Source organism: Cervus elaphus, unplaced genomic scaffold, assembly GCF_910594005.1.
Source record: "Cervus elaphus unplaced genomic scaffold, mCerEla1.1, whole genome shotgun sequence".
In the NCBI taxonomy this organism is placed as follows: domain Eukaryota; kingdom Metazoa; phylum Chordata; class Mammalia; order Artiodactyla; family Cervidae; genus Cervus; species Cervus elaphus.
The window spans coordinates 3,486,197-3,498,170 of record NW_025316782.1 but is presented as its reverse complement, the minus strand read 5'-3'; the positions used below and the strand labels follow the sequence as shown (position 1 = coordinate 3,498,170).

The 11,974-nt window shown below is 50.6% G+C and overlaps 1 protein-coding gene across 1 annotated transcript in view; it reads right to left on the bottom strand.

Annotated features, from left to right (window-relative positions):
• Positions 1 to 518: 518 nt before the first annotated feature.
• Positions 519 to 11,974, bottom strand: part of LOC122691398 (proto-oncogene tyrosine-protein kinase receptor Ret-like) — a 52,996-nt gene continuing 41,540 nt past the window's right edge. Inside the window, 9 exon segments of the mRNA XM_043897968.1 lie at positions 519 to 2,486; positions 2,488 to 2,555; positions 3,848 to 3,995; positions 5,472 to 5,571; positions 6,619 to 6,756; positions 8,030 to 8,100; positions 10,220 to 10,342; positions 10,425 to 10,639; positions 11,835 to 11,942. Coding sequence (XP_043753903.1) covers positions 2,397 to 2,486; positions 2,488 to 2,555; positions 3,848 to 3,995; positions 5,472 to 5,571; positions 6,619 to 6,756; positions 8,030 to 8,100; positions 10,220 to 10,342; positions 10,425 to 10,639; positions 11,835 to 11,942 — 1,061 coding nt within the window. The 3' untranslated portion in view covers positions 519 to 2,396.

Sequence of the window (11,974 nt, the reverse complement as noted above, 5' to 3'; positions counted from 1 at the left end):
TAACTTGTGTTTCCCTACTGACCCACCATCTGCTCCTTGCCAGATTTCTGAGGAGCTCATAGCATCCCTGCATAACCCAACAGGAAGTCATAAACAGAAGCATTTAGTATTTTAGATTTCATAGTGGTTCAGAGCAAAGTTTTTCCTCCAATGGACCTTCAGTCATGACAATGCATTTTACAGTCTCTCTCACAACTGTCCAACTCCAGCTTCAAGAAACAAACAGCAAATTACTAGACAAGAGCAAATACCTGCTCTGTTTTAGGGAAGGAATCCTTTGAGTGGCAGAACGAGCTTAGTTTTCACAATTACTATAAATGTGGCTGTTCATGTACATATTATAAAAGACAAGTCAATAACATCACCAAGAGCCCCCACGGTCCTTCGATCAGTCTTACTTCCCCAGTGGTCACCACAATAGATCCCCTTGTGATATCTTACTCTTTATATGGAAACTTTAAAATCAGAAACCTAATGTTTCCAACCAGAAGGTTAAAAAGAGAAAAGAAGTTTACACATTGTATGATACATGATTTTATTTACATAACTGAAATGATTTTCTTAGTCACCTTGACTACAAAAGCAAATTGACACAGTATGATTTAATAACCTTTCATAAACAGATTTAACAAATTTTAAAACAGTAATACTCAGTAATACTTAAATACTTAGTAACTTCTGTGTATATGCATATGAAAATTGTCTGATAGACTAACAAGTATGAGTACCTGGATAACTCAGGAACAGACAATTAGGTTATGAGTCAAGGGTTAACTCCCCAGCACTGGGTCAGCCAGTTAGACTTGGAGTTCTCCCCCTGCTGAGGACAAATCTGCTACAGCCTCTCACACTGAGTAGGCATTTTTAATAACTTGAGAAAGTTTCTCCCTACTTCTGCATTTAACAAGACTATCATCAAGTACATCTGAAACCCACAAGTTTACTACCATGACTAGATATCTGTAAAAGAACTTATCACAGTGCGTCTGAACAATGGCCCAAACTAAAGCCATGTTACATCTGCAGTTAAGTGTTTTTCCAGTGCTCTCCCTGGGTGTGTACACACACATGTGCGTGCACACACAGATGCGCATGCACACACACACACACACACAGCTCTTCCACAAAACTCATCCAATTCTTCTTGGCCACAAAAATGCCATAATTTTTACCACTTTACCACTTTGGTGAAATAGCTATAAAAGCCAGCATTCTCATGAGACATCGTTAGGTTCTTTCACAGTGCTTTAAGTATGAAGACCAGGCAGTATTTTGGTAACTGACCCTCTCCTGCAAAGTGACAGCATTGGGACAGAAAGAAGAGCCACCAGGACTTCCCGAAAGCCACCCCCACAGGATGGGAGGAGTGCTGAGTGTCTGTGACCACAAACAAGCAGTGAAGAATGACAAGAAGCTTATGAGTCATGGTCAGAACCTAAGAACAAAAATGTCTGGCCATAGCAGCATTACGTTACAGACACAGCAAGAGTGGACACATGTACCTTTTCACACAAGCTCTGTAAGAGCCAAAACCCTGTCGTTTCCCCATCAGAACTGTCATCAGAGGTGTCACAGTCCTTGGTCATTTGTCGACACTACTTCTAACCTAACTAGCTGAGACTGAGCACAAGTCCCAACCATGAATGTGTGAGATGAGCCCCTGCCACTTTGGGGCACTGGATGGGTGGGTACTGAAGGCTGTGGTGGGGTAGGCTGGGGAGTTCACGGCAGCCAAGTCTCTGTGGTCAGCAATACTTGGATATGAGTCCACTCCACTCCAAGGCCCCCTCCTCCATACACTTCTCATCACAGGGGTGTGATCTCTCAGCCAGGTGGACAGATGTATCCTAGAAGCCCCCTCCCCTCACACCACCTACCTACATACCAAATGTGGCATCACGTCTCTCCATTGTGCTAAACCTAAGGATCATTTTAATCATAATAAGAATCAAATGTCTTCCTAAGAAGAGGTTACATGATTTAAAAAGAAACAAAACAGGGTATTGAAGGTTGCGGCGAGGCCTGTCCAGAAGTCCCCTCTTCCCCTCCAGCCTTGGTCGGGCTTTGACATCCCTATGCAGCCTGGCCGGGCTCTTGTTTTGAACAAGGACATGTTTAAATCATGTGACCTTGTTTGGAGGCAACCAGAAAAAAGTCAAACAGTTCAGGTAGTGAGTGAGGGACCGATACGTGTGAGCGCGGAGTGCGTGGTGCTCACGGATGCACCGGTTGGGTGCTGCGGAGGGCTGAAGAAGGAACACCTACACCGTCCAGTGTGCTACATCTGCTGGGTGGCAAGACCGCCAGCCAGTGTGAAATGTGCAAATAGGGGCCGGCAGATCTGTTCTCAGCATGTTTCTTCCCCTCGAAAGTCCATTACTTTTCACAAAGAAATGTTAACTATCAAACGCGTCCATTAATTGTGCCGCTGAGGGTGAAACCATCCAGTTAGCATATACACTATCATTTGCATATCTCGGGACACCCAGTGTTGGTGCCAGCGGCTCTTGTGGGTGGTACAGGACTCTCTTCAGGCCAGTTCGGGTCTGACATGCCTAAAAATGAAAACAGATCATTTGTTCTGTGCTGAAGAACCCAAACTTCATGTCCAGACAGTAAGGCCTTGGCAAAACTCCCTTTGAGGTTCAAACCAAACTTCTGGTTTCTGGGCCAACTGCCTGCAGGGTTTCATGCTCCAGGTTTCCAAAACATGTTTGGGAGAAGGGGGGAACATCACATGTTCTCTTGGTAACTGTAGCTTACCAGAAACTACCAATTTTGACTTTTATAAGCTTCAGACTCTCAAATCTGATCAATCTCTGGTGACCTGTTTAACTCTTTCTGTAAGGCAGCATAATGCAACAGCACCTTGTTGTACTGCCTGGATATACAGTGCTCTAACGTAAAGGAGCCTACTTGTCTTCCATCCCAGCCTACTACGGAGGAGAGGATCTTTCCAAATCAAGGGTGCACGCAGCCCAGTCCCACAGCGTTGACGGGACAAATGGCAAGGAACACTAGCCAGCAAGGAATCAATGACCCAGGAGGCATGCGAAAGGAACAACCTCGGCTGAAAAAGGCTTGAGACTCCAAGAGTTCAAAACACTCCATGATGAAGTTAGGAAACAGGAAAAAAATTTCAAGTATTAAAGACAGAAGAAGGAGTTTTGGCAAGAACCATATTTACTGTCCATTGCAAGACCACAGCACCACAGACTACGTTCTTTCAAAAAGCATTTTGCTCCAGCTTTTAGCACTGACTTCATAAGTGACAACTGTCATGACAGTGTGTGATACAAAGGATGTGAAAACAGTACTCTGTGTGTGTCCCTCCCGCTGATGGTGGTCCCCAGCACCGGGTGGCCTCCAAGGCGCCCCCCTCCACTCACCCAGACAGAGCCTGGGGGGCTGCTGGCTGTGTTCTCAGTGCAGGCAGGGTAGTTCTGGTTCTGCCTTTCTAGATTAAATGCCTCCCCAGGTCAGGAAAATGTACCCCAGTAGTTAAATTAGAAGTACTATGACTAAATCCCCACCCGGGAAATGACTGAGTCATCATTTCTCAATATCCCCTGAGAGTTCTGCCCCGCCCTCTCCTCTATCATCTTAAGCTGCTGGGCAATGTGATCATCACACATATTTTCACATCCTTTAAAAAAAACATAGTTTAAAAAAAAATGCCTGAATGTAAATGGATGCAAAGTCAGACATTTACAAACAAAAAGGTTCAGAGCAGACTTTGGTTTCATTCAAACCAGAAACACTCTTAAAAAGCATTACAGAGAGTAAGGACAGTGCAGAGAGCAGGAACAACGTGGCTAGAATCTAGTAAATGCATGTGAAATTCTACCATAGAGTTTGTTTTCAATCCACGTGGAGGGGAGGGTGCGAGGGAGGGGAACATTATTACAGTCCCCCAGGGGTGTCTCCTCCTCTGACAGGCCATCATCATACAGCAGTGAGTCAGATGGGGTGGACACGGCCAGGTCCAAGTAGTCCTGGAAGGGAGAGAGACCTGGTCACTCCTGGAGCAGGCCATTGCTGGACATGCCCACCCCGCCCCACCCCCGCCCTGCCTGATAGCAGAAGCCCCAGCCGAGTCCCACCCTGCACCTATCAACCTCTCGCCAGATCTGAGCCCCTGGCCAGGTCTGTCAGCATGAGTTCCCCCAGCCTCTGGTCCTCATCACAGAAAATCACCTCTTGGAGGCAGAAATGTGTTCCCTCATTGTTCTGGTCCTCTCTCTGCAGCGCTAGGGGCACCAGGCCCAGCACTGGAGAACAGGCCTGTTTATAAAACCTGAGGCTCCGGGATTGCAGTCCCGTGACTCATGTGGGAAGGCCAAGACACATTCCCCATCTGCTCCACACTTTCTGGCTTCCCTCCAGGCACTCCTGCCATCTCCAATATCAAGTCAGGACCAAGAAATCTGAGTCATCGGTGTGGGTTTTGCATAAGATGCTGCTAGAGGCTTCAGCTCCCAAGCAGGATGATTTGTGAGGACCGGCTACTTCCACTGCCCTGGTTAAAGGTGTCAAGAATGCTTCCAGTGTGTTTCTGGCTGGTTCTCAGCACTGTTCTAGGAAAGCTGTCTGTAGGCATCAGCTATTACCTCTGTTTAGGGCAAATCATAGGATGTGCCCAAACGATACACCAAGGTTGGGTTTTATTCCAAGGGGCCCAGTCCATGCATCTTGCCTTCCATGTTTGGAGAAATGACAACTTTCAGTAACTGTGTCAATTTAAGGATGAAACCACCAGAGGGCAAGCAAGGTCTGTGTCTATTTTCTTTACTTGCATCCCCAGCATCTAAGGCAGAATACAGGAGGCAGCCCATTGCCCAATCAATATTAGTGAAAACTGTGTTGATTTCCTCTGTCACCTAGAGTTGTAAACTGGAGGCACACAGATATGTTGTTTGGCCCACACTGAGCTTTTGGAAATTGCTATAAAAACTGGGAAACATAAACATCCCTTAAAAAGCCCTGGCATGCTGGCACTCTTATTCCTACAGGTTACATTGTCTATGGTAAGAGGTCCTTCAGAGCCAGCTGGGAGGCTACTATTTGTCACAGTTTCCACTGCTCCCTTCACTTCCCACCCCTAGCCGGACCCTTCATAGAATCTGAATTTAGGACACATTCATTCCAACTTTACTTCCTCAAGTTCCATTATTGAAAATAATTTTGTTTGGCTTTGGCATATCTTCTTCCCACCCCTGTCTGTGGAGGGCTCTTCCTAAGTGTCAAGGTAAAAATCCTGGTTTCTCCCTAATTTCAAGAAGTCCAAGAGGCCTGGATTAAGGATAAAGGTTCGTGCCCGCGCCCCCCCCCCCCCCCCCCAATCTGCCCTGCCCCCTACCAGGAGACGACATGACCATCTCACTCTGCACAGCCGCACTCTGCCTTTGTATTGGGAATTCCATGAACTGGGGTGAGGGAAGTGGCACCAGGGATTGGCTCCGGGTACTCACTCTGCTCTTAACCATCATCTTATCTAGGTCTTTGCTGATGTCGGCAAACACTGGCCTCTTGTCTGGTTCCCGCTTCCAGCACTGCAGCATTAGACTGTACCTGGTGAGACAAACAGGTGGGTGGTGACAATCCAGCAAGGATTGCCCAGTCACAGCCACCACACCCAGTACAGTGCACCTGGGCCCCAGAGGCTCTGGTCCAAAATCCCAAAGCTGTTCCTGTGTCACTGACATCCTTCTCTGAGTTGGGCCAGGGTATGATGGGTCAGCAGGGGCTCACAGTGTCTGGCGCTGTGGTCCAGCCATGCTTGTTATGGCAGCTAACGCAGAAATGCCAGTCCTTAAAACTCTTATGAAGGATGAACTGTGTATGAACACAAAAACCTGCCAAGCACACTCTGTCTTGCACCTCCCTCCCTCCCTCCCCTGGGGCTCTGGCAGGGCTGCAGGGGCCACCTTGTGGGTGAGTGCTGGGCCTGTGCCTGCCAGTCTAGGGTGCCCAGGGAGGCAGCACCTACTCACCCTTGCACTCCCACAGCCCTGAGCCAGGCACATGGCAGGTGCATGACAGACTTTGTAGAATGAATGGACCAGTGTGTGTCTAACTATGGACGAACCCCCTCTCATGTGTTCTCAACCTGTTCTCCAAGGATCATCTGATGGAACCACCATTTGATGAGAAGATTCTGGTGCCCTCGAGCTGAAGTTCAGGTGCCATCTGCCTGCTCTTTGCCTGCCTTGGTGTCTCCACTTGGGCGCTCCCCTGTATGTACCCCTGGGGCCATTCTGAATTACCTGCCCCTCCCCAAGCATCCTGGGACAGGTCTCTAGCCTTAGATTGAAGCTGCTCCCTCATCCTTCCACCACCTCTCCTGGGGTCCTGCTCCCCCTCAGCTTGTAAGTCCCCCCAGGAGGCCCACCCAGCCCCCAGTGGAATCTGGGTCCCCAGCATCTGCCATCATGCCCAAGGGTGGTTCTCTGTCATCTGTGCCTTTGTCTTAGCCCGTCGCTTCCAGCTGCCCAGCTCGCCTGGGGCTGGCACCCAGGGCTGCCCAGCAGTGGGAAAGGATGAGTGTGCATGACCCCACCCCTCCAAAACCTGGAGTGTCAGTGTCTGGGGAGGCTGGACCAGAGAAAGCATGCTCACATCTCCTCGCTGCAGTTGTCTGGCCTCTCCATCCGATAGCCTGTCTTCAGAAGGTTGAAGAGCCGCTCTGGAGGAATCCCAGGGTAGGGGTTGCCGCCCAGGGTCACAATCTCCCACAGCAGGACACCAAAGGACCACCTGCAGAACCAGAGGGCCAATGAGCGACTGCACTGAGTCTGTGGCATCCTCAGCGCCCCAGATATCCTCCCCCTGAGCAGCAACAGGACCCGAGTTCCCTGTACAGAGAGTGGTCCAAGTGCCCACAGTTTCAGCCTAGGCTGACCAGACAGATGGAAGTGGAATGGAGGCGGGACCAGGTGTCTGCCTACCCTGCCCCAACCCCCTGGCAAGCTGCTGCCCAAGCTCAGCCCCCATATCCAAAAAGGGCAGGTGGCTGACCCCTGAGGTGAAGCTCTGTAGCATCAGAGACGGCATAGGGAATGCAAATGAGCACAGTGAAAAGCAGGTCGAACTGAGGCCACAGGGCACCAGGGCACTCTGCAAAACCCCTTCACCTTTTCTGTGTGCCTGGAAATTTTCATAAGATGTTAAAAGGAAAAAACACTGCAATGGGAAAATATCAACTGTGAGGGAAAATTTACTGTCAAGTGGGGACAAAATCATCACAAAACAGCATTATCACACAAGCCCGTTTACAGTAATAAAGAATGCCTGCATGCCACGGACAACTCTAGGCAAGGCCTGTGAGTGCTGGCCGTAGTTATTTAGGGATGGTGGGGCCCCATTGACTTTTAGTCTCTTCATTATGCTTTCCCCTGCATTTCCAGTTGTTTTACAGTCAACTTGGTAATCAGAACACAGCTGTTAAAACTGTTTAAGAATTGCCTTTTCACAGCCTACCTTATTTAAAACATGCAAGGCTGTTTACAGCAGAACATTTGGAAACAAGTCTGTTGTGGTTTTGAAAACAATTGAGAATGCAGTTGGACTTGGAAGACTGAGTTTTGGTCTTGGAGCAGTTTGGGTACCGGAAACCCATTCAAGGTCACTCCACCCTAAACCTGTCTCTGGGTGGAGACCAGTCTCCAGGGACCTGCTTGAAGCCCGCTCACACTCAGGCTCACAGAGAGGGAACTGTTCAGCTGGGACTGTGTGTCACTGAGATGTCCAAAGAGAGGGCAGGGGAGGTGGGGGAGGCAAGGAGGGCTGCAGCTATGGCTCACATCCTCATGCATTCCACCGTGGCACTCAGAACTACTGCCTGGGCCTTTGCCATTTGCTGTGTGAGTACACAAAGCTCCCCCATCCACAGCCCCCCAGTTTGGGGAGGTCACTCTGGACGGCTGGAATGAGCTGACAGGGACTCAGGGCAACTCTGTTCCCCAGCGGAGCTGCCCAGACAGGTGCATACATGTAACCTCCACCCCAGGAAGGCAACACCCAGACTCACACATCACTCTGGGTGGTGTCGATATGATCAAAGTGGGACTCAATGGCCATCCACTTGACTGGGATCCGACCCTAAGGAAGGAGTGAAAGAAAGGCATTAACGTTGCTCTGAGATCCTAGGAACTGGTGTGTGTGGGGGACACATCTCAGGCTCTTTCAGCTCTTAGGGAACACTGAGTAATGACTCCAGTGTGTTCCTGGGTAGAGGCCAGCAGCCCAGCCTCACAGATGCTGGAGTCCTAGCCCCGCCTTCCTAGGCTTGGCTGAGACCCATGAGGGAGTCAGTCGGCCTGCCCACAGCTATACAAGGTGTGCTGGTCATGCACCACATCGCAAGGAATTGATGCTAAGTGCAAGCCAGGCCCCACTGTGGTCACTTCTCTGGAGATCAGGGGCACCGCACCCTGGGTGCTGCCCAGTGGGTAGGCTGGAAGCACTTCCATCAAGATCTCCCCTGATTTCTGAGGGTGAAGGGGTCTGGGAAGCCAACATCCAGTGTTTCCATCTTGGGAATTTCTGACACAAACGAACACACTAAAGGCCTTTCTAAGAAGCTCTGAGTGAAGAAATCAATGTGAGTGTCTTGAGTCTGATTTTTCCCTCTTATTTTATCCCAGGGCCCTTTTAGCATCCTCTGAAAGACTGTCCTCCACCATGGAGAGGCTGGAGTTCAACCTAACAAATCCTTTCTAATGCAACTTAAGAAATAGCTTTTTGGTACAAATAGATCAGTGGGCTTTCCTGGTGGCTCAGTGGTAAAGAATCCACCTGCAGTGCAGGAGATGCGGGTTTGATCCATGGGTCAGGAAGATATCCTGGAGGAGGAAATGGCAACCCACTCCAGTATTCTTGCCTGGGGAATTCCATAGACAGAGGATCCTGCTGGGCTACAGTCCATGGGTCGCAAAGAGTCAGACACGACTGATCGATTAAACAACAACAAACAGGTCAGCATCAAGGCACAATCAATTTAAAAAAAGGCATTTGCTTTGGATTTTAATGCATTTATTGTACTTCTTTTTTTTTTTAAAGTACTATTTAGGATTCATACCCTACATGAAGTGTGACTGCTTCGAGGGTGTGTGTTTCTAACAATGCAACCTGCAGGCTGTGCTCTCAGGGGCCGAGCTTGGGCACCTTGTGCTTCCTTGCTGGGTGACACAGGGCCTTCCTGAGGACCAGTGCATCAACAGGAAGTTCCATCCAGCCCCCTCCACGGGGTAGGGAGCACCCCTCTCCACTTCCCCTTCAGCACTTCTAAGACGTGCTGTCACAACAGAAACCCCACAAGAAATCAAATGTCATCCTCACAGCCCCAGGAGCACCTGGGCTTCACTCGCCCCTCAGAGCAAAGCTGAAGTGTATGTCGTGGCTTTCTGTGTTTTTCTTTTTGAGCAGCATCTGTTCTGAATGCCAGCTTAGCTGTGTGTCTTGAGGGGGCCTGTGATCTTCCCTATCTAGTCTGTCACAGGGAGGCTACTAGAAAGGGGTTGGGAGGATAGCAGCACCAAGAAAGTCAAGACCAATGTCACAGGGAAGGGGACCATACCAGGGAACCAGGTTTCCCAAGAAGGTCCCCGAACCACCTGTTTTAGTGACTTGGAAAAAGCTTCCCAAATCTCTACACTGCAACTCTGGACTTTGTCTCCAGGATCCTCCTGATTGCCTTCCAAACTCACTTAGTCAGCCGTTCCTAGGCCCTTGGACCAGGAGCATACCCTGCTGTAAAGTGGTTCAATCCTTTCTGTAAAGAATGACTAGCAAGCTTGAGTTTAATTCATTTCTTTTCCCCAAGCAAAGGACTAAAGTTACACAGAAAGTAAAACAGTGACCTTCACTCTGCAGCAGTGAGAGGAGCAACTGCAGACAAGAAGATTGTTATTTCTGCAGTGGTGGGTGACCTTTAGAAGTGATAGTGATGAAAAGTGAGAGAAGCTGCAGGAACCCCACTCCCAGCAGGGAGCTCCAAAACAGCACGTGTGGCTGTGAGGAAGAGAAGGAACAGGCTCAAGACTGAGTCCTGCTCTGCGTCTCTGGGGACCCAGGACTAGGAAAGAGTTCGGGGATGAGGACTGGAAGTTTGCACTCTAAAAACCCGCTTTACCTTCCTCAGATCAAAATCTGTCCCCACCCTGTGGGCTCCCTGACCATGCCCTCTGCCCTCAGGCCATCACACCCCAGAGCCTGGTACCTCGCTCCTCTTCACGTAGGAATCCTCTTCATAAACATCTCGGGACAGACCAAAATCTGAGATTTTCATCCTGTGGCCCTCGGCTACCAGGACGTTTCTGGCTGCCAAGTCCCGATGGACAAGCTGTGGAAAAGACAACAGCAGGGACCCCTGAACCCCGGGCCAATCGCTGGCGGAGGGGGCGCGGGGCTGGGGCGGCACGCACCTTCATCTCAGCCAGGTACTGCATCCCTTGTGAGATCTGCCAGGCAAAGGAGACAAGGTCGCCCATGGTCAGGGCCTGCTCCTCCAGGTTGTCCAGGTAACTGGAGTTGCGGCTGCCCCCGCTGCCCACGTAGCCAGGTCCCGCCTTGCGGCTCTCTCGGAGGAAGCCCCGCAGGGAGCCGTACTTGGCATACTCCAAGATGAGGAGCAGTGGCCCTAGGGGCAGAGCAGTAGGTACGTGGGCTGGCTGCTTAGGTGACCCTGGGCAGGCAGAAGTTGGGCCAGCACGGGGCAATCGCTTCCAGCATCCTGAGGACTCAAGCCTCAGCTCACTCTCACATCACTCTGCTCTCCACCTTGCAGCGCTATGTTACTTCAGTCATGTCTGACTCTTTGTGACCCTATAGACTGTAGCCTGCCAAGCTCCTCTGTCCATGGGATTTTCCAGGCAAGAAGAGTGGAGTAGGTTGTCATGTCCCCCTCCAAGGGATCTTCCTGACTCAGGGATTGAACCCAAGTCTTTTACATCTCCTGCATTGGCAGGCAGGTTCTTTATCACTAGTGCCACTTGGGAAGCTCCTGCATCTTGCAGGGGCTTTGGATTCCAAAGCCAGCTGCCTGGACAGTTGACCACAACCTCTTTCCTGGGTGTCCAGGGCAAGCAGTCACTGCATTTGAAGCTGCCCTGGGAGATAACCACTGCTGCTCGGATGTCAGGAACTTTCTGTACCCCTGGTCTTGCCACAGTATGGCCTGGGGACAGCTGATGGAGGCAGAGGTTCTGGACTGCCCCTGGCCACCCTCTCCCTGCCCTGCCTGCTCTCAGGCCACAGTCCTCCCCGAGGCCCGGCCCTGAGTGCTACTGGTGCCCCTGCTGCTCTCTCCCTGTCGGCCTCCCATCTCCCTCACACCCCAAATACACATGCACCCACACGCACATGCACACACACACACACACACACACACACACACACAAAGTGGGAGGCCCCCAGGGTGGCAAAGCAGTTTTGGAAGACCAATACAGCAAAATGCTCTTATGTGAAAAACGATCTGCCATTGCCTTTGCCACCCCAGGCTGGGGTGGGGTTGAGATCACCTGGAGGTTATGGCATATCTAGTAGGTGCCCAGGAGACACTGCTCATCTCTGGACTTCCCTGTCTTAAGGGCTCAGCCTGGGGCAGGGTGCTGACAACCAGGATGTCGCCAGAGACCCCAGGGAACACTCCTGTGGCAGCCCTCATGGTCCACTGACACACAAGTTTCAGGCAAGGGCCAGAGAAACCATGCTTCCAGGAAGAGAGAGGACAGGTGCCAGAGAAGAAAAGGATGGGGATGAGGGAGAATGCAGAATGGAGCAGCCCAGAGCCCCTGGCTTGTGCCCAGCAGCTGCTAGTCCCCGGCTGGTCTTACCATCCTGGCTGCAGGCCCCGTACAGCTTGATGACTTGTGGGTGGTTGACCTGCTTCAGGAGGTTGAACTCTGATAGCAGGTCCCACAGCTCGCTTGGGGAGGCATTCTCTGAAATGCACAGAAACAAAGCAGGTCACAAA